The 23,687-nt window shown below is 30.6% G+C and overlaps 3 protein-coding genes across 3 annotated transcripts in view; 2 read left to right on the forward strand and 1 right to left on the reverse strand.

The window, feature by feature from the left end:
* The first annotated feature begins 575 nt into the window (after positions 1-575).
* LOC135959016 (uncharacterized) lies at positions 576-21,026 on the forward strand. The gene is made up of 4 exons (XM_065510000.1): positions 576-727; positions 16,114-16,345; positions 16,402-16,552; positions 16,609-21,026. Exons 2-4 carry the CDS (start codon positions 16,119-16,121, stop codon positions 20,629-20,631), a joined length of 4,401 nt encoding a protein of 1,466 aa, XP_065366072.1. The 5' UTR covers positions 576-727; positions 16,114-16,118; the 3' UTR covers positions 20,632-21,026.
* Positions 6,578-7,522, forward strand: LOC135958752 (uncharacterized). Its single transcript, XM_065509647.1, has one exon. It carries the CDS (start codon positions 6,578-6,580, stop codon positions 7,382-7,384), a length of 807 nt encoding a protein of 268 aa, XP_065365719.1. The 3' UTR covers positions 7,385-7,522.
* A 21-nt stretch (positions 21,027-21,047) lies between the features above and the next one.
* The window catches only part of fs(1)N (female sterile (1) Nasrat), a 32,514-nt gene continuing 29,874 nt past the window's right edge, over positions 21,048-23,687 (reverse strand). Inside the window, exons 6-7 of the mRNA XM_065509648.1 lie at positions 21,170-23,336; positions 21,048-21,058 (exon numbers count right to left, since the gene is read on the reverse strand). Coding sequence (XP_065365720.1) covers positions 21,048-21,058; positions 21,170-23,336 — 2,178 coding nt within the window. The remainder of the gene's footprint in view (positions 21,059-21,169; positions 23,337-23,687) is intronic.

Here is a 23,687-nt window from a genome sequence, read left to right on the forward strand (position 1 = left end):
TTGGAGTATAAATAGAGCTACGATTAAAGCTAAAATTGGAGTATAAATAGAGCCAAGATTGAAACTAAAATTGGTGTATAAATAGAGCCACAATTGAAGCTAAAATTGGACTATAAATAGTGCCACGATTGGAGCTAAAATTGGTCTATAAATAGAGCCATTTTTGATTTTCGAACGCTGGTACTGCTTTAAACCATAAAACGTCTAAATTGCATTAATCATTTTAAAAGATCTACTTATTCTTTAAAATTCTAATTTAATTTCTTATTTCCACTTAAGCGGTTTCGCTTATTTAAAATTTTAAGCTAAGAACTTTTTATATCATTTAGCAAATGTTTAGTAAAAAATCTAAACTTTTGGACTTGAGTTTGAGTTTAAAAACTCACAAACAAAAAAAAACTAAAATTAAAGTCAAATAGAAGTAGAGCAAACTAATTTGTTACTCTTTAGACAAGCAAGAGAAATTTAAGAGTTTAACTTTATGTTTTGTGTGGATCAATTAAACCAGGCTTAGTTAACTCTTTAATGGTTTTGACAAAACAGTTGTATAGTAACTGCGGTGGAGTAAAGTTGTTTAAAAAACAAAAGCGCTAAAAGTAAAAACGTTTGTAAAGCAAAAAAACCGTTGAAAGTATAAATAAATTTTGAAAAGTTGCCAATAATATAAAAAAATTTTAATTGAATGAAATTTTAAATACAATAAATAAAACGTGTTTAAAAATAAATGGTAAATTTTGTAAATGTTTAAAGAAATTTTATAATGAATTGAAAAAAAAGAAATTATTTAAAAATTGAATGAAAACAAAAATAGTTATAAAACAATAAAGTGTTTTTATAAAAAAAAATAATAATGAAAAGAAGGTGTTAAGAAGATTTTTTTTTATTTAAATTGTAAAAAAAAATATTTTTAAAATTTAACAACAACAATATTAAAGTAGGTGAAAGTAAAAATGTGTCAATAATGATGATGGTGATGAATAACACAAATAAATAGAAATGAAATTAACTAAACAAGAAAAAAAAACAAGCAATAATCAATAAACAAAAAAACCCATAAATGAAATATTTGTAACACTTACTTTATTTAAGTTAAATGAAAACTAAAAGTTACACAAATTTACATTTTTCTCAATAAATTAAGCTGAAATTACACAGACAAGCCATATTTACAATAATGAATCATATCCTTATAAGAAATTGAAAATAAAATGTATTTTATTTGGTTTAAAATTACAATTTTGGTAAGGCTGCTTGCTGTTGTTATGGTTTTCTGCCAGAAAAAAAAACTGACCACGCAACCACTTGAAATTAAAACAAGTCATTTACAAAAGATATTACAACTACAGAAAGGAAAAAAAATACTTATAATATAAAAACAAAACACAAACAACATTCACCAACATCACCCATAAAAACCCCAGGCAAAGTGACCAAACACCACAACTTGGAACTGGATTTAAGACACATTAAAGTCTTGCAATTTTTCTGTTTCTCTTGCTTTCAATTTATTTCAAAAAAAAAAAACGTAAAGAATTTTCCAAGTAAAATCTTAACAGTGTGTGTTTTTTTGCGCAAAACTTTATTATTTTTTTTTTTTATTTTTTTTCAAAAACATGTTATTTTTTTAAGGAAATCCGCATATATGGTAACAAGTAAATTGATAAACCAGATTAAAACAATTTCATTTTGAAAATTGTTATCACAAGCTTAAGCCCAACGGAAAAAGAAAGAAAAAAAAGCAACAACTTGTTTACAAATGACTAGCAGACAGATCACTCATGATCATCAACATCATCAAATGGCGTCTCAATAGACTTTTTTTTTTTGAAAAGTGACAGCTATTTTATACAGGTGTCTAACAGCAAAAATAGTAAAAAACGATTAATAATACATACCAGCATTGCAAACTACCGTTGAGGTCTTTCGAAATCCTTCAGTTAAGCTAAGTGCTTTAGAAAACATTTAAACTAACATTTTTTAATTAAAAAAACATGTGAACATTTCAAAAATTATTGATTAAAATTTAACAAATAACAAAAAACCAAAGCCTTAAAAAAAACTACTTGTTTTGCAAAAAAGTGTCAGCTTAAGTGTTATAAACTATTGTCTGGGAAATATTGAAATCTAGTTATGCCAACCATGAAAATTTTTAATAAAAATCATAGAAAATTAATCAATTAAAGACAAATTTAAAATATTTAAGACTTTATATTAATAATCATGGGATATTGAAAAAATTCAACATTTTTTTTAAATAATATTTAAAACTCCATCTAACTAATCATGGGATATTGAAAAATATGTTATTTTTTTAAACAATAAGTAAAGTAAATTGTTTTGTGTTCAGTTAAATTGAGCTTTTAATAAAAGGAAATAATGCAAAACAGAAAGACTACATATATAAAACAGATTTATGAAAAAACTATAATTTTCTTTAAGAGTTTTCAATTAAAATTACAGTTAATTTGAAAAGGAAGTAAAAAATCAAACATATGCATAACACTGATGGTTGAAGCATAAGTATGCTCATTATATTACAAAGACAATTGAGGCTATCAGTGCAAAAGTGGTGTAACCCCAAACTATTTACTTAGCGGTAACTTACACTACTTTTGCTTTATTACTTTGTTATATTATGCTCTGTGCAAAATCGATTTCTTCAGCTCCATCTGCTTTTGAATAACAAAAAGTGGGTTACTCCTCTTTATATTAAGCCCAATTATGAAACAAAATTCCCGGGATTTTTTTTCCTTTTCTCAGTTTTACTATTCAAATTCTATGTTAAAAAAAGAAAAGGGAAAAAACTCCCGGGGAATTTTTTTTTTCATAATTATGCAGAATATAAATTTTGGCATTCAAAAGCAGAACCTGAACAACAACCAACAAAAATTGTGGGTTACACCACATTTGCACTCATAGCCTCAATTATAAACATCGACACGTTTTCCCCGCAAAGATGAACATGAACAAATTTGTGTCCGTAATTGTCTGTCGGCGTTTTGAGTCCATATCAAGACTTTGGTTTAGTTCAATACAAAACTATAGCCAGTCGTTTTCTATACCCTTAATTTGTTACCAAATGTAACTGCAATAGATATTAAATTATCAAATATACTATTTATTAGAGAAAAGGCAATAAAAGAGCAACATTTTTTTAGACAAGAAAAATTATTTACTCTTGGACAGGCCTTTTTAAAACCTTTAATCGGATTATAAAATTTATTTTCATAAAAGTACCAAATATACGTTTTTTTTTAATAGGACAAAAAATGCAAAATTTTTGCATCCGAAATGTGAGATTTTCCATGACTCTGGTGCATAAATATAACATGAGATACATATGTAGACCAGCGACTTAAGAAAAAGTCTAACGGAGTCAAATCGTGAGATAACCAAGCCCTCAAATCGTTCGTGTAGAGTGTCCATCGAAAAATAGGCTACTACCCATTTTGATAAAACAATTTTATTTATTTGCTCATGTTGTTGAATGCTATATGGTAATATGCCCATGGTAATATGCAAAACAAACTGATTAAATGACAGCCAATTAGACAGATGTAGCTTCGAAAATATGGCCGCTATCAACTGTCAAAGTTCGAATCTACCTATTGGAAGATCCTTTATTTTTGGTTAGAAATATTAAACATATTCTTCAATAGATTATATTTTTTTAATTATGTTTGCTTGTTTAACCTTTACTTGTAGTTTTGACAAATATTTTTAATTATTTAATAAAGTACGTTAATGTTTACTATGAAAACCGTTAAATTTTGTAGTGTTTTTTTAAGTAATAATATTTAATAATAATTAAAATGAGTCTTTTAAAGACATACATATTTTCAAGTTCATTGTGTAAATGTTTTAATTGTTTTTTTTTAATTAAAAAAATACGCAATAATAATACAAAAGTTAGTCTATGGTTTTTTATTTGAATTCTAGCCAATATTTGTTTGGCTTTTAAATGTTTTATTCAAATTAAAAAAAAAAATAAAACCATTTTTAAGTCAAACTTTTATTTGCCGTTTTGCCAAGTTATTTAAGTGGTTTTAACAGATTTTGCTTTGACCTCTCATTATTCGGATACTTCTTTTTACAATTCAACATAAATGTAATTTTGTTTATAATTTAGCATAATCTACTCTGTTTCCTTCACATGTTTTTTATTATTAATAAAAAAAATGTGAAAGTGTCTTTCCATGTACATATATATTTCCATGAATCCTGTTAGCAATTTAAATTGCTATAATCTTAAGTTCGCATGCAAATATTTTATATATTGAAATTTTAAATATGATTTTGAAATTAAACTGTCAAGTTTGTATGATATTAATTTGAAAATTGCATTCTTTAATGCAATTAAACGAATCCTGTTAAAAATTAAAATTTTTATTATGATTGAAACATATCACTTTCACATGTCAAACTTGACTTAAATCACGTGATTTTATTTTTGCAAATTACATCTAAAGCTCGATTAATTAATTTGTTTCTATTATTGCAACAGATTTCCAGTTTTTTTTTAAACAATTTCTATATAATTTGTGGTTTTTCTTAACCAAAAATTTTAATTTCTCAAGTCTTTTTTAAAACGCTTATTTGGCATTACTGATTTACGTCAAACGTTGACATGCAAACAATTGGCAGTGATGCCATTATTTTATGAAATCTGTGACATGTCATAACATCTAGTATTAATGAATAACTATTGCTGTTTATTATTAAGGAATTGAATAAGTATAAAATTCAAAACGTGCCGGATTGAAATTTAAACAAAAATCTTAAGAGAATTTGATACTAAAAATATGATTTACATTTAAATAAAAAGATTTGTTAAACAATATTCACTAACGCTTATTAGAAATAACAAAGGTTTATTACACAAAAATGTGTATGCAAATTTTGTTTAATAAACCATTATAATTTCAAATAATAAGAAATAATAAATAGTGATAATAAAGTTTTATTAATGAAATAGTTTTAAAGAGTTACGTTTTTATTAAAACAAAAGTTGTAAATAAAACCTTATTCATAAACAAATATTAAATTATTCTTAATAAAACTAAAATTCCATACAAATTACGTTTTATAAACCATTGATAAATTTCAAATTTGTTTATGAATAATGGAATTAGGCTTTGTTTTTAATAAATATTATAAGTGGTTTTTGTCTATACTTGCTAAATTTTTATCATGATAAACTTCAAAATGGTGGTCAACAAAAAAAATTATCAAGCATAGTCTCCAGTTATTAGTGTTATTGCAAAATTGTTACAGCTTCAGCTCAGACAACATTGTATTGATAACAATAGACATTAAATATTGTGATAAATATTTGTCAAGTATAGACACGAGGTAATAATAATAATTGTAACATTGTTTTAATAACAATTTGTCGCAATCTATTTAAACATACATATATTTTAAGAGGTTATGGTTGACTGCTAATATAGTTTATTTAAGCGTTTAATAAAAACTCTTCTTGTCATATTTTATGGTATTTTGACCATTAAGAAAGTTTTTCAAATTATACTGAAGTTTTAATAAGACACATATTGGAAATGTTTTTATTTTAGGCCCTATTTAACATTTGTTATAGAAAATGAGAAATTGTCTTTGGACATTTCAATTTCACTTAATCAGCCAGGTCACAGGTTTTGCAAAAAAGTTAATTGAGTTCAAGCACAGTAAAATTGGACTATAAATAGTGGCACTATAGAAGCTAAAATTAGGCTATAAATATAACCACGATTGAAGCTAAAAATAGGCTATAAATAGAGCCACAATTGAAGCTAAAATTAGGCTATAAATAGAGCCACGATTGAAGCTAAAATTAGGCTATAAATATAGCCACGATTGGAGTTAAAATTAGGCTATAAATAGAGCCACGATTGAAGCCAAAATTAGGCTATAAATATAGCCACGATTGGAGTTAAAATTAGGCTATAAATAGAGCCACGATTGAAGCTAAAATTAGGCTATAAATAGAGCCACGATTGAAGTTAAAATTAGGCTATAAATATAGCCACGATTGGAGTTAAAATTAGGCTATAAATATAGCCATGATTGAAGCTAAAATTAGGCTATAAATATAGCCACGATTGAAGCTAAAATTAGATTATAAATATAGCCACGATTGAAGCTAAAATTAGGTTATAAATAGAACCATGATTGAAGCTAAAATTAGGCTATAAATAGAACTACGATTGAAGCTAAAATTATACCATAAATAGAGCCACGATTGAAGCTAAAATTAGATTATCAATAGAGCCACAATTGAAGCTAAAACAAAAGAAAAATTTTAAATGAATTTTAATTTATTTGTAGTTTTCGAAAACGTAAACTGATGCTCTGAAAGAGGTGATATTTGCCCGACATCATATTCGATTATTAATTTCCATAATTTCATCAGAAATAGTAAGAATTAGTCCAAAAAGTATACAATTTTAATATGAAACCCTGTGACATGCCTGAATATTTCAATTTCACTTAATACTTGTCATATTTGTAAATTTTTTGTTTCAATTTCTATTTTATTTTTATTTCCTTTTATTTCAAATTCTTTGTTTGTTTTTCCTCCATGGCTTTGTCAATACAAATCGATTGGTTTAATTATAGACATTACAAAATTATGGATGTCCCTGAAAAGCTGCATAATCAAGTGCAGCAATTTATGTTGGAACATTTTCGTTCATATAGACTTTTTCAAGCGTTAAAGATACAGCAAGAAGCAGAAATAGAAAAAGATTTCCTCAAAATAGTAAAACATATTCTACATAATGAATGCAGTATAATGGTAGTGGATGGTAGAAATAACAATATAAAAGGGCTGGCTTTACTTAAATGCATGACCCAGGAATGGCGTTCCTGGACTGCTTTACAGATAATAATAGAAAATGAACGTTTTAAGGAGTTATGCGATTTGGTGCAGTGGTGTTTGCAGCAACAGTTTTTAAAAATTTTAAACAATCCTGGAGGCGATACATTACATTTGTTTTCCTTTCACTTGTGTAAGGATTTGGAGCAAGATGAGAAGTTTATGTTTCAGTTCTTTCAAACCATTTGTGAGGTGGCTCGCCATATGAATTTGCAAAGAGTAACGTATCTGTGTTTGAGTCAAAGTGATCGTGCATGTCTGCAGTCTGCTGGTTTTGCGGAAATTGTTAGAATTATCTATTCTATGTATGTGTTTAAGGGCAGAAGACCTTTTGATCGTTTGAGAGATATTAATGAAATGTATGGTGGTTTCTATGAGAAAAAGGTGGAACCTTTAAAGCCATTTCAAGATATGATAGTGAGGCATGTTAAAGGAAAAGAGATAAAAGAGATTCCAAAGAAATTAAAAGAAGATTCAAAACAAGAAAAAAAGGAGACAGAAAATGATTAGAAAATATGTTTAATAAACAAGATTATGAGACACTCATTACCAAACTATTACCAAGTAATGCTGACGGTATGTAGCAGTCTTTACAAAGTGTGTTAATTAGTAATGTTCTGCCATCAAAAAGTATAAAAATTCTTTAAAACTAGGCTTGAATATACTTGCTACAAAATTTAAGAAAACCTTAGAGTAATTTCGTCATAAAGTAGTTTTAGAATTATATTCTAATTTAAAAAAAATTAAATAAAGTATGTATGTCAATGTAAAGCCTTCAGTGCAATTACATTTTTCAAATTTAATTTTTGTTTTTTTCATCTCAATTAAATCAAGTTAAACCTTATACATAAACTCATTAGCTGATTTGTTGAAAACCATTAAGATTATCAGACAATCACTTACAAAGGCTTTTTTATAGCCACAATTTTCATTCACAAAACAGCAGCAGTTAAAAGTCCAACAAAACACAATAAACGCATAAATAAAATATTTGGATTTTTTGATGATTGTTTTAATCTCAGATATGTATGATATAAGGCCTCTAAAAGTTGTCTGAGGTCAAGCATAACATGTCTTTAAAATAAATTTAAAAAAAAACCAATAAAACAACAAAAGTTTAGTTCTCTATAAAAAATTAAGAAAAAAAGAGCATTTAGAAGAGAAGAGCTTAACTTATAAGAAAAATCTCTTAAATTTTGTGGAAGATCTCGAATACAATTCTTAAATTGTATTACGAAATTGTGTAAACAAATATAAAATTGATTGAAAATGCAGTTATTTGAAATCAAAACAATAACTAGAACAAGGTAACAGTAAATTGGTAAAGAAAGAAAACAAAAGACTTAAGACTGAATTGAAAATAATAAAATAAATTTAGTTTTTTAACATGTTTTGAGGCTTTTCATATTAATGTTTCATTTATCAGTTTTTTATTGTTTTCAATGGAAATTTGTATAATGTTACAACAGGTCAATAAAAGTTTTTCATTTGATTTAAATTTAAATAAGTTTGGGGTCAATAAATGTTCTAGTAATTTATGACCATTTGATTTGAAGTTTCATTTATAAAAAATCGGTTTAAAAAAAACCAAACAACTATGTGGCAGTGAATCCCAACCTGCCAATACTGGTTTTAAAAGTGTCTGTCATATCTGCCATCTCTTTGCATTAATCCCCTGTTTTACTAGACAAATATAAATAGAAACACGATTGAAGCTAAAATTGGACTATAAATAGAGCAGCGATTAAACCAAAAATTTTACTATAAATAGCAGCGATTAAAGCTAAAATTTGACTATAAATAAAGTTACGATTGAAGCTAAAATTTGACTATAAATAAAGCCACGATTGAAGCTAAAATTTGACTATAAATAAAGCCAACATTGAAACTAAAATTTGACTATAAATAAAGCCACGATTGAAGCTAAAATTTTACTATAAATAAAGATATGATTAATGCTAAAATTGGACTATAAATAGAGCCACGATTGAAGCTAAAATTGGACTATAAATAGAGCCACGATTGAAGCTAAAATTGGGCTATAAATAAAGCCGCGATTAAAGCTAAAATTTTACTATGATTAAAGCTAAAATTGGACTATAAATAGAGCCACGATTAAAGCTAAAATTGGACTATAAATAGAGCCACGATTATAGCTAAAATTGGACTGTAAATGGAGCCACGATTGAAGCTAAAATTGGACTATAAATAGAGCCACGACTGAAGCTAAAATTGGGCTATAAATAAAGCCACGATTGAAGCTAAAATTAGACTATAAATAGATCCAAGATTGTAGCTAAAATTGGCCTATAAATACAGTCACGATTGAAGCTAAAATTAGACTATAAATAGAGCCTCCTCAACAAACACGAACTTAACAAATGGACACGAACTTAACAAATTGATGTCTAGTTAAGACGGGATGTTATGACAGCTCCACATAGACATTAAATGTTGTGATATATATTTGTCAAGTTAGTCATAGTTAGGCTCAATTGTTTGATGAAATTACTTTACATTTTTCTTAATACATTTATTTTTATTAACCTGAACTTTAGTGACACTTGTTTGCCAAATTCCCTTTAAAATTACTTCACATAATTCATCATATTGTTTAATTTTAACCAAAACTATTTAATTTTTGGTGTCGTTAACCATAAAACATGAATTTATTTATTTTTTTGTTAAATGAGTTCCGTAAATTTAAGTTTCTCTGTAAATAAATAAACATTCATCATAATTTTTTAGTTATAACGTTTATGGTCGGTAAGGTCGCTTTAAAAAAAAGCTATTAACTTTGAGGTTTTTGTAAACTGTTAACAAAACAGCAACAACCGAAAGTGCGACAAAATTTCAACAAGTGTGAAAAAAAATATATTTTTGTGGGTTTTCTTAAGTCATTTAAATAACAAAAAATGCAATAAAAATGGAAAAAAATTACGAGCAAATAAAACATAATAATAAAGAAAATTGCATAATAATTAAATTTAAATTAGTTTTATGTTGAAAAACAAAAGTGTTTCAGCAAGGGGAGTTAGGGAAACAGACATTTTAAAAGCATCATAAATTAAAGCATTTTTAAACAATCATTAAATTAAATAATTAAAGTATTTTATACAAATAACAGTAATCCAAATTTTAAGCAGACATTTAGTTGATTCTACATAACTTATGTAAGAGCAAACAACTTAACAACATTCAATACAATTCTTATTTCGACAAAAGTAGAAATAAATCAGTAATTTCTAAGCGGATAGTCCGATTTTAATAAAGTTGCCCATGGCTATAGAAGAGGTACCAGAAGTGAGTTAAAGTTTTGAATTTGGATTTTAATGTCCAAGGGGGTGGAGTTTCAAGGCCTCAATGTAGGGTACTTCTAGAAAATGAAACAATTTAAATTATGCCAAATTCTTTTTATGGAATCTGTTAGAAGAGAGGCTAATAGAGAGTGAGTGATAAAATATATTTTACCTATTTTTGCCTGGACACTTTGCCACTTAGCAGGTCACTTAAGCCGACCACTACCCTAAAACTATTTAAAACACATTTGAAATCACTTGTTTTGCTTTCAAATGTTATATCACCTGGAAACGTTGATTTTTATAGACCATTTATGTTTCAAAACACTAACTAATACTTTAATTTAAATGAACTAATTAAACGTTTAGGATCAAAAGCTATAATTTTATTTGACAAAATTGCTGTGCTCTACTTTAGCCCCAATTCTCGCAAAATTACAAAATTTTGTTTAACCAAATCTTAAACTCTAAATCAGATATTGTCAGCACGTTTTCAAGTTTTGTTTCTATAAAATTACTATTTAATTATACCGCTTGTGGTTGATAAATGTAATAGTTTTTTTCTTACTAGCATTTAGTTTGAAATTATTTATTTATTTAATTATTTTTGCAATCTAAGCTTTAACTTCCTTATTTCACAATAATCTCGATTATATATTAATTTTTCATTTATTTTTTATTTATTTCTTTTTAGTTTATAAACAACTACTCATCTATTTATTAGTTAAAGCTTCTTCATTTTTATAATTTTTTCAGTTAATTTTTCACACAAATTACCCAGAAAAAAAAGTTTCTTTGAATTGTATTTTTTGCTGTTTCATAGCAGCAGCACATTTTAACACGTGCTAAAGCGTTTAAACGTTTGAAATGGCAAAAAATTGCAATGAAGGCGACAATACGACAAAAATTTTCAAATAAAATATAGTATTTGCTTAGTGAACAAATGAGCTAAGTCCACTTTTTTTTTATTGAAAATTTAGATTTTAATACAAAACGTTAGAATAAGTAAAAATACAGAGTTTGCTTAAAAATTTCTAATTTTTTCTAGCAGGCAAACGTGCTAAGTCCATTTTGTGGTATGTAAACTTGCCACTTTTTTGACAAATTGTAAAATTATTATCTCAGTAAAATGGAATAAAGTATGCTTCAATCGTGGCTTATAGTCAATTTTTTCTTCAATCGTGGCTCTATTTTTAGTCCAATTTTAGCTTCCACCATGGCTCTATTTATAGTCCAATTTTAGCTTCAATCGTGGCTCTATTTATAAACCAATTTTAGCTTCAATCATGGCTCTATTTATAGTGCAATTTTAGCTTCAATCGTGGCTCTATTTATAGTCCAAACTTAGCTTCAATCGTGGCTCTATTTATAGTCCAATTTTAGCTTCAATCATGGCTCAATTTATAGTCCAATTTTAGCTTCAATCGTGGCTCTATTTATAGTCCAATTTTAGCTTCAATCGTGACTCTATTTATAGTCCAATTTTAGCTTCAATCGTGGCTTTATTTATAGTCCAATTTTAGCTTCAATCGTGGCTTTATTTATCTCCAATTTTAGCATCACTCGTGGCTCTATTTATAGTCCAATTTTAGCTTCAATCGTGGCTTTATTTATAGTCCAATTTTAGCTTCTATCGTTGCTCTGTTTATAGTTAAATTTTAGCTTCAATCGTGGCTCTATTTATAAACCAATTTTAGCTTCAATCGTAGCTCTATTTATAGTCCAATTTTAGCTTCAATCGTGGCTCTATTTATAGTCCAATTTTAGCTTCAATCGTGGCTCTATTTATAGTCCAATTTTAGCTTCAATCGTGGCTCTATTTATAGTCCAATTTTAGCTTCAATCGTGGCTCTATTTATAAACCAATTTTAGCTTCAATCATGGCTCTATTTATAGTCCAATTTTAGCTTCAATCGTGGCTCTATTTATAGTCCAAACATAGCTTCAATCGTGGCTCTATTTATAGTCCAATTTTAGCTTCAATCATGGCTCAATTTATAGTCCAATTTTAGCTTCAATCGTGGCTCTATTTATAGTCCAATTTTAGCTTCAATCGTGACTCTATTTATAGTCCAATTTTAGCTTCAATCGTGGCTTTATTTATAGTCCAATTTTAGCTTCAATCGTGGCTTTATTTATCTCCAATTTTAGCATCACTCGTGGCTCTATTTATAGTCCAATTTTAGCTTCAATCGTGGCTTTATTTATAGTCCAATTTTAGCTTCTATCGTTGCTCTGTTTATAGTTAAATTTTAGCTTCAATCGTGGCTCTATTTATAAACCAATTTTAGCTTCAATCGTAGCTCTATTTATAGTCCAATTTTAGCTTCAATCGTGGCTCTATTTATAGTCCAATTTTAGCTTCAATCGTGGCTCTATTTATAGTCCAATTTTAGCTTCAATCGTGGCTCTATTTATAGTCCAATTTTAGCTTCAATCGTGGCTCTATTTATAAACCAATTTTAGCTTCAATCATGGCTCTATTTATAGTCCAATTTTAGCTTCAATCGTGGCTCTATTTATAGTCCAAATTTAGCTTCAATCGTGGCTCTATTTATAGTCCAATTTTAGCTTCAATCATGGCTCAATTTATAGTCCAATTTTAGCTTCAATCGTGGCTCTATTTATAGTCCAATTTTAGCTTCAATCGTGGCTCTATTTATATTCCAATTTTAGCTTCAATCGTGGCTTTATTTATACTCCAATTTTAGCTTCAATCGTGGCTCTATTTATAAACCAATTTTAGCTTCAATCATGGCTCTATTTATAGTCCAATTTTAGCTTCAATCGTGGCTCTATTTATAGTCCAATTTTAGCTTCAATCATGGCTCTATTTACAGTCCAATTTTAGCTAACATCGTGGCTCTATTTATAAACCAATTTTAGCTTCAATAATGGCTCTATTTATAGTCCAATTTTAGCTTCAATCGTGGCTCTATTTATAGTCCAAATTTAGCTTCAATCGTCGCTCTATTTATAGTCCAATTTTAGCTTCAATCGTCGCTCTATTTATAGTCCAATTTTAGCTTCAATCGTGGCTCTATTTATAGTCCAATTTTAGCTTCAATTGTGGCTCTATTTATAGTCAAATTTTAGCTCAATCGTGGCTTTATTTATAGTCCAATTTCAGCATCACTCGTGGCTCTATTTATAAACCAATTTTAGCTTCAATCGTGGCTCTATTTATAAACCAATTTTAGCTTCAATCATGGCTCTATTTATAGTCCAATTTTAGCTTCAATCGTGGCTTTATTTATAAACCAATTTTAGCTTCAATCGTGGCTCTATTTATAAACCAATTTTAGCTTCAATCGTAGCTCTATTTATAGTCCAATTTTAGCTTCAATCGTGGCTCTATTTATAAACCAATTTTAGCTTCAATCGTGGCTTTATTTATAGTCCAATTTTACCTTCAATCATGGCTCTATTTATAGTTCAATTTTAGCTTCAATCGTGGCTCTATTTATAGTACAATTTTAGCTTCAATCGTGGCTCTATTTATATTCCAATTTTAGCTTCAATCGTGGTTCTATTCAAATAATGTTAAAACATGATGTTCTTCACCTCGTTTTCTTACATATTGTTTTTAATTTGGTATTCTTCTTTCTTGCTCAGCAGTTTGTCGCCCTTATTGTGGTTTTCACTTAACCACAAATGTGTTTGAGCTACACAGTGCATGTTCAACTAGAAAAAAAAACAACGACAAAAATTTCAACAACAATTCCATTTCATTTCGCTTACACTGTCTTTTCTTTTTGTTGTTATTTTTCTTAACATACCACCACAATACATAATATTGCGTGTAAATTTTTTTAAAATGCAATAATAAACATGTTTGTTGACGTAATTTTTTTTTCGGTTTGTTTGTTGTTCGTGTTGCTACCGCTACCGCAGGAGAGCTTCACTAGTTTTCATATTACTTTTGGTATAAATTTTATAAATTGTTAAAATATTTTTTTTTTTTGAATTTTTTATTTTTAGCAAACTTTATGTAGATGATGATGTTAGTGTGTTTTAGTCATTTTGTCTTGTAATTATTTATAATGTTTACAATGTTTTTTTGTTTTGTTTTCTGGTAGACATTGTTTATTACAGATTTATGAAAATATACAAATACTTAATAACATAATTGCGGCGTTAAAGTCAAGACATTAAGCATACAATTAATCGACATTAAAGTTTTTTCTAGTTTTTTTCTGTTAGTTGCTTTATTTTTAATTTAATTTAAACTTAATTTTGTTAAAAAATAGAGTATTTATTTTAATCGTGTGTTTCTTAAGTTTTGTTTTTTTTTTTGTAAAATTAAGCAATGAAAGTTGATTTCTTAAATCTTTTGTTTTAAATATAGAAGGGAAATTTTAAAATTGTTGCCAAAGTTAAAAATATTGGTATTCTTTGCAATATCAGGGCCTGATAAAGAAATACGACCGGAAAATATTAATTTTCAAATTTATTTATCATAGAATTTTCTAATTGAATTTCGGAAAGTTGATTTCAACATACAGACAGACAGATGGAAATGGCTATACCGATCCGATATCTGTATCGATGCAGAATATATATACTTTGTGGGAAATTACAAACAGAATGACTTGCCAATCATGGTGAAGAGTATAAAAAAGTGTAATTTAGAATTGCTTGAAAATAATTAAAAATATTCTAAAATGAGAACTCAGAAAGTAGCTTTAAATTATTCTGAAATATATTAAATTATTAAATAATTTAAATTTTTTTTGAAGAAATTGCAATAAAATAATTTGTTTTATATTTAAGAAAATGTTTAAATCTCTTTAGAATTACTTATATGTATGGCCTTCTGCCAATATTACAATTAAAAAGACTTTAGTTATTCATGTTCAAACATGATAGAGCTTGCATGAAATTGTTAATTTATCAATAAACCAATAACTTTAACAGTCTAAAGACTAACAACAATTTGTAATTAGCATAACTATGTATTTAGTTTATTAATTAAAAACAAAAATAAAAAATAAATTTTGTTTAATAAATTACACCTTGACATGGTTAAACAGAAGCAACATGTTTTTCAAATAACAGACAATAAATTGATATTAAAGTTTGATTTGAAAACAAGTAAAGAATCCAAACAATCACTTTAAAAGAATATGTAATTGCAAAACTAAAACAACTTTAAATATTTTAATATAAAAAGAAGAATTTTATTTTAAACTTTGAACATCAAATCAAATAAACTTAAAGAGTTTGCTTAGACAAGGTTAAAGAGTTCAAATCAAATCAAATGATTTGATTTTTTTTAATTTCCAAACACATTATCTAACTTTATATTTAAAAACATAAAAACGTAATTGTAATAATCATAAACTTAGTTAAAAATCTTCAACCAGTTATTTAAGGTAATAAATATTTATAGCAAATTGTTGAGTTAAATTTTTGTGAAATATTTGAAAATTGCTTAAACAAATCTCTGGCAATTTATTTTAAAACTCTTAGATTGTACGTGGTTATAAAAGCAACGAGTTATTTCTAATTTGTGTTGCAAAAAAATTTAAAAATATCATCCTTAGAAATTTGTTAAATTAAAATTTTTTTGTTTGATTTATTTATGATGAACATTTAATTAGTACATGTTAAACCAGTTGAATAGTTTTGCGAAAAAAAAATCACACACACACATCAGTATTTGTTAAGAGAAAAAGTAATTTCTTAATAAGATTAGAAAGTTTATAAAAGTAAAAGTCTTATGCAACAGAAAGGCGAAGTTAAAAAGATATTTTTACATTAAGAAATTACTTTATAACTTATCCAATAAAGTTATAAAATATGCAATTTATATTTGAGTGCTACTGGGATTTAAAATTAAGAAATAATTTTACTCCTGAATAATAATTTATTAAAAAATCTTTAAATTTGTTATATCTTCCTCTTTAAATACTAATTTCCTTATCTTTCTCTTTGCAGTTATCATGCATTATCCTCCCAAATTAGTGCCACCTCTATATTTGAGTCTAACAATATGCCTCATCACCCTACCCTGGCTGATTACCTCACTACCCACAGTGGCCCACAGTTTACAGGGAAACTTACTACAAAATTTGGATAAATCTTTCTTTCAACCTCCGGCTTTAGAAGAAACCATACATGAAGTGCAAAGGATATTGAATCAGGATCCCTCTCTACCAAAATTGACCAGGTAAATATATTTTTCAAATAAGGAATTCTATTCAAAACAAAATTTCCTTTTACCAGAGGTGAAATAGAAGAACTTTACGAAAAGGTTACCAGAGAAGAATATGAGAAAAGTGTTAAGGCTGGTGATAAAGTTAGAGCCGATAGTATGAGAGCTTTAATGCTGGTACTGCCCTATAATACTGATAACAACACCGAGGAAAATTTGCAGGTAAGTTTTTAAAAATTACCTATTAAAAATTGATTTTAATAAAACTCTAATTTCAGGAACTTTTCACCCGTCCCCCGGTTACCAAGGTTGTAGATTCCTATAGCTCTCATCTACCCATACAATTTCTAACACCCTCTATGAACAATGAGGGGAAATTTGTTTCCAAAGTGGTAGGTCAAATGGATGCTACCACTTATAAGCCTTTATATCCTATGAAAACCAGAACTATGCCGCTTAATCCCACCACTTATCATCCCTCTAATCCTCCCTCTATATTGTATCGCATGACTCCCACAGTTAATGAGGCCAACTATGTACCCTTTAAACCCATAATGTCAGATTTGCCTCAGAATTATGAATACCAACAAAAGCCAGTGCAACGTTTTAGCAGCCATTACAGTGCCAAAAATGCCGAGTTCCTCAAAGTGGGCACCACGGAGAAAAAGAAACATCATCATACCTCACGTTCCACCAGCAAGCCGGTGGCAGATGTTTTGGAAAGTCTGGGCATAGTGATGGGTAATACCCAAACTAGAAGCCGCTTTGGTGTGGAAGATTACTATGCAGCCGAAAGTGCTCCTCAGCCTTCTGTAGTAAGTGTGGCTGATTTGAAAGGTTTGGGTCCTCAAATCCGACCAGATGCCTATTCCATGTTTAAGCCTTTGAATATAGGCGAGGAAATACGTGCCAAACCCGAGGTGGAGGGTTATTTGACCAGATTTGGCATAGTGGGTGGCAGGAAACGCAAGGCTTTTAAGAAAACTGAAGCCTCTTCAACTCAGAATAGCTTAGAGCCTCTAAGTCAAGAAAGTGAAATAGCTACAGCCAAAATACCCTCCAGTCATATCAAGGCCAAGAAGGGAGCCCCTAGTTTGGGTAACACAGAGTTGGAAAAATTGTTGGAAAATCTCAAGGAACTAGAGAGATTGAATGTAAATTCTCCCGCATTGGCCACCACTACTAGACCAACCACAACCTCCACTACCACCACAACAACGACAACTACCACTACACCCCGACCACCCACTACTACGTCTGCTTCCTTGATCACAAATGGAGAACCCATGCTGGTGGAGCCTAAAAAACCTAGAAGACGTATAGATCCCAATATTGATATCAATTTTGCCAATCTGGGCAATCATCAAACAGAACCCAGCCAAACAGATGAGCTATCCAAACTATTGGAAAATTTGCAGGAATTAGAAAAATTAAAAGGAAATCCTGAAAAATCTATAAAACCCACGGCAGCCGTAAATAGAGGGGCCAATACAGCAGCTTCTAGAAATGTAGCAGTGGAAACACCGGCTCCCATACATGCCTCATCCTTAAGTAATCGTTTTACGGCAGGACAAGCTTTGACACCCCAACAGCAATTGTTATTATTCCAACAGCAGGCCCAATCGGGATCTACAACCCCAGATTTGGAGCAACTACAAAAAGTGTTGCAGCAATTGCAAGTTTATGAGAAAAATAATGCCAGAACCACCACTTCAACATCCACTACCACCAAGAGACCGGTTAATGTGCAGGCTCAAGTTGGACCCACCGACTTCTGGCAATTACGCAAACTACTAACCGATGACAGTGAATTGGAGAAACTATTCGAACAAGCCAAGGCTAGACAGCAGCAATCTATGAAACCCAAACCCAGCCCCACAACCTCTACTACTACAACCTCAACCACCACAACAACCAAAAAACCCACAACCTCTGTAACAGATCTAATACAATTGCAAAGATATCTGGCTGAATTAGAAAAGGCCACCTCAAGAGCCACCACTACAGCTAGACCCACCACCACCACCAGTTCTACTACCACCACTACAACAACCACAACAACTACTACACCCAGGCCCCCAGTTATACCACAATATGCCAACCTAGATTACGAAGCCAGACCCAAGAAACTCACCATGGAACATAGTGATATACAAGCGCTCATTAATCGAGTACAACAACTAGAACGTTTGAACTCTCAACAAAAAGATTTAGAAAAGGCCAGGCCTACTGATACTCCCTTGTCGCCTTTCCTAGGATTCACCACACGCAATGTTAAAGCTCCTTCCGAAAAGCAACAGCCACAAGATTATCGATTACCTGTCAATGATTTTGCCAACTTGAGAACTTTGTACAAGCAGGTGGAAGATGCGGAAAAATTTGCTCATAGTGACATAGAAATATCCACCAAAGCTACAGCAGTTAAGGCCTATCAGGAGCAGCAACTGGAAACAGCCACCCGTAAGGCTCAGAACTTTGCCCAACGTATTATAGACATTACCAATGATACGGGTTCCGGCAGCAGTTTGCAGGAAGTAGATCCCAATGATTTTGTGCAACTACAAAAACTGTTAAGTAAAGTCCAAGAACTGGAAAGAGTGCGCATTAATGTGCCCACCGCAAATCCTAGACATAACTACAACCAGGGCACCACAAAACCAACAAATTTAGATGCAGCCGCCTCACAAAGAACCCAAAATGTGCAAAATGTAAATGGAGCCCATATAGTGTATCCCTCCAAGGTTAATACCTACAAAGAAATGGAGGAGATGCTGCTAAAGGAAGTGGAAAAAGAGGATTTGAAATTGGATTTGCCGGCCTACCAGCAGACCACTGAGAGAACTTTTACCAATCAAATGAAATCTAAAGATTTAACTTCTTCGGAAGAATTAAAAGATTTGGTTTATGCTGAACCCTCAGCGCAAGGAGAGGCCTATAAGAATCTTCAACCTCCCATGATATACAAAACTGTCACTAAAGAACCTCCACGATTTGTGGCCACCAAAAGTCCCAAGGAAGTTAAACAGCCAACTAAATCCAGTGCAGATTTAGAGGAAATACAAAAATTACTCAATAATGCCCAGGAACTAAAGAAACTGGGAGTGTCCCTGCCCAAGGAATTAACCAAACAGCTGGAAACAAAATTCACAGAAGCTGAAGATGGTTATACAGGCTTTAAGAAACTACCGCCTGCGGACAATATAAAAACTGCTAAAAAAGAGGCAGCTGGTATAGAAGAATATCTGCAAAGATTTGGTTTGTCCAATAATGAAAATGTACCCCGTCCAACTGAAAGTAGTGTGGTATTTACACCCACCACTGCCTCCTCGGAAGAAGAGGAACTTAGTGAAAGAACAGCGGTATTTTCATTAACCACCATGAAATCTTTAACACCACGGCCACCCAAAACCACCACAGCCAGCTCAGTGGAATTGCCGATATTCAGTGCCACCAAGATCATTGAAGCAGCCATTAAAAGAGCAGCCAATAGAATAGGAGTTTCTACTGAGGGTCCCAAAGGTTTTCAACGACGAGAGGAGGTTAATGTTGATGAAACTCAAGAGGATATGATGCTGGGTGTAGATAGTGATTCCGATTTAATGACGGATTTCAGTGAGATCAACTATCAATTGGCTTTGCCGGATGATCAACCCATAAAGGATCTTAGGGGTGCTTACAGTGAAATGAATTATCAAGTAGCTTTGCCAGAAACTAAAGGGAAAGTGGAGGAACCTTTACCGGATCTAACAGCAAATGTGGATGAATTACAAAGACTTATTAAAAATCTACAAGAGTTAAAGAATCTTAACCTTAGTCCCGATGATAAGGCTCTACTAAGGCAAGCCGATCTTAAGTATTTGGAGAACTTGAAAAAACAACAAACAGCAGCCGATGATACCATCAAAACTAGAAGACAAAGTGGCAAGCCTACCGAGGGAACCACTACGAATACAGATGCCAGCACGGAAATTAGCACTACCAGCACCACAGAATCCTCTAGAATTCAATTAAATTTGAATTTAGATGATAGTGATACAGACAATGGCAATAACAGTGATGCAGCCGCCACTAGCACCACAACCGAAGAGTCACGCAATGGTTCCTTGTCAGATTTGGAAGATTCCTTTGGACCCAATCCCATAACCGAATCTCCACCACCTCCAAAAAAGAAAAATGGTTTCTATTTCTTGGCCGATTGGAATTCCTTCCTGGAAGTGGGTGATGGTGACGATCAGGTAGTGGTGCGTTTAAGTCCAAAAATAGGAGATCCTAGACTATTTCTGCCCGTCAAAATTCCTTAAGCTTTAGACAGTAACTAATGTAACTTAACTAATTGATAAGCACTTGTAAATATTTGAGCAATTTTCTTCTTTTTAAGTTAATTTAAGCAGCCCTTTGAAAACTTACACTCTTTGGCTTTGCGAAAGAGTTTCCGTTTAAGGTCTGCTTTTGGAAATCTAGTGGAATTTTTTTTGTTGTTGCAGTTATTAGTTCGATAATTATACTATTTATTATAAAAAAAACATTAAAGAAAAGAATTTTTCAAAAATAAACAAAATATGGACTAAGGAGTAAGAAGTTTTAGCAATAACCGCATTAAAAAAAAGTCAAATACACTCACACAAAAACTAGTTTTTAAGTTTGATAAACGAAATGAAATAAACATTTTATTTTTTACATAACAATAAATAAACAATTAAGTAATTAATTAATGAATTTACAAACAATCTAGGGATATAAAAGGAAGAGTAGAATTGGCTTTAGAATTAAAGCCTTGTAAGACAAATTCATAAAATTTAAGCTGATCTTCCAATAACAAAATAAGATAATATTTTATACCTTGCTGAGAAGGTAGGCTAATGGTAAGTATTTGTTTGATATATTCTGTAGCACGTATCTCTGCAAACTTTTGAAAGCCTTGTGAACCAAGATACCTTAACACTTGGACTTGACAGCAATCTTGTATATACAACAGCAAGGTTTCCTGTTTCACTCTTAATTGTTGCAATGAACGGGGTTTTATGGCTGATATAACTTGATATAGCTGGCCTTTTAATGACCTTAGATACAGATAAATTCCAGGATTATTTAAAGCAGTTAGAGAAGACTTTGTATTCGTCACAGCCCATAGAAGGCGGGGATTTGTAGTTCCACCCACTTTTAGAGACAAAATTTCTCCCTGTTTGTCACCCGGCAAATGGGAATTCTCCACAAACATTAAATCATCTTGCTGCTGGGAAAATACTCTAAATTCTCTATTTGTTGGAGATTCATCAAGAAGATCTTTCTCCAAATTCTTAACTTGTGAGGGTTTATCATCATTTTTTTCCAAGGCCTTAACAAATGCCTGCAAATCCTTTTCAAATACTCTAATGCGTTCTATAACACTAGTCAATTCCAAGGTGTAATCTCCAGGATCCTGGGAGCTATTGTGTTTATTGGCCAGCATTAGAACATCTTTGATAAGGTAACCCAAAGATTTGGTTATACAGGCACATAAAGGATGATCATGAGTGTGATTCGATCTCAAATAGGAATGTATTTCCTCCATTTCCACTACCACAGGCCAGGATATTTGCACTACCCGGGCAGCCAAAACTTGGGCTGGATTTTCCGGTAAAATAATATGATCAAAACTTATATTGAATATTTCCGGGGGATAGATATTTTGCTTTTCCAACTCCTCCATATTAGCCAAGAAATCGGGCACTAAATGTTCATCAAATAAATCGGATTCTGGTATGCTAAGTTGGGTTATATTGACCTGTTGATTTAAACGTTGGCCCAAATCAATTAAAATACGTTCTACCACCTGTTTGAAATCGGCAAAAACAAAGGAACGCGTTAAAGAAGAATTGGGTTTTAATATGGATTCCGAATTGTTAATATTAACAAGATAAGCTGTTTGCAAAAATTCGGGTTCCAGGTTAACAAAAGCAGATTTCTTAAATTTCTTGTCTAGATTATTATTAAGCACAACCAAGTGCTCGCCATTAGTCAATAAAATTTCCTCATCTTCTTTAAAAGGCACAAATCTATAGCGTGTATTGTTTGTTTCTTTTGGTAGCTGCCATTTTTGTTTAATTTTATAAGTTTTGAAATCCAATTCCTTAATTGATTCATTATTCACAGCCCACAAGGAGGAATTAAGTCCTGGCTTTTTGTATAACAAACCCTTAGCATGAGGTAAATCCTTAATAAGTTTAACCGAATCATTTACAACTTGCCATTTATTTACTGATTCTAAGGAGCAATTCACAGTTGCTGTTGTGTCCATAGAAGTAATGAATTCTAGTTGGGAGTTATGGTTTAATGATAATACTTCCACTTGCTGTATAGGTCCTGATATATAAGAATTTTTAAAAACAAATTTATTTTCAGCAGCCAGCCATTTAAAGATAAAGGATTTACATTCAAAATTAAGCAGCAATAAATCTTCTTGCTGGTATTTCAAATGAAACACTTTTCTTAAAGTTTCATTAGTATCCTTTAATTGTTTATCCGACACCATATTGTTAACCTCCTCTATATATTTAATATTTATCGTTGTATTGGCTATATAGTGCCTAATTTCCTTCATTAGCTGGCATATTTCCTCATCCTCATAATCTGCTTGATTATCACTTCGCGGTGCACGTATGTAGGAGTAATATTGCCAGGGCTCAAAACCATTAATCATATATTGAAAATCTTTGGGTCCATTTTTAACTGTCAGCAATTTTGTTGACCAATTACCGGTTATAAATTGTGAATTTGGGTCTTGGTTTTTAACAGCAGAAGTAAACCATTTATTAAAATCTATGCCCGTGGCCATATCTTTCATAATGACCTGAGGACTGTAAATGGATTGAAAGTAAAGTGGTGATTCTAATATGAGATCTTCTTGCAAAGTGGCCACATCTTGTAGATCTTTATTGTTGTTGACCAGGCCACGAACGGTGAGGTCTCCCAAAACAGCAATTGATTGTATGGTTAAAGGTGTGGTTATATGTTGCTGGCCATAAGTCTAGAGAGAAATATATTGGTTATATTTAAATTTATCAGAAAGTACTAAGAAAGGTACTAAGTTCAAATATTCTGGAACAAATTATTCCCCTTTTTCAGAAAATCATATTTTGGGTTAAATTTTCAAAAAAGGGGCAACATTTTTTCCCAAAATCGAGTTGTTTCTCTTTTTGAAAAAGGGGATAGCAAGTGGGAAAATTTTTTCCCAGAAAATTGTAGTTTCTCTTTTCGAAAAAGCGGTCAGCAAAGGGGCAACATTTTGTCCCAGAAAAGAGTTGTTTCTTTTTAAAACTTAAAGTACCTTTTCATTAACAAAAGAATTTAGTACCTTTTCAAATAATTAAATAATTTT

This window comes from Calliphora vicina, chromosome 4 (assembly GCF_958450345.1).
Source record: "Calliphora vicina chromosome 4, idCalVici1.1, whole genome shotgun sequence".
In the NCBI taxonomy this organism is placed as follows: Eukaryota; Metazoa; Arthropoda; class Insecta; order Diptera; family Calliphoridae; genus Calliphora; species Calliphora vicina.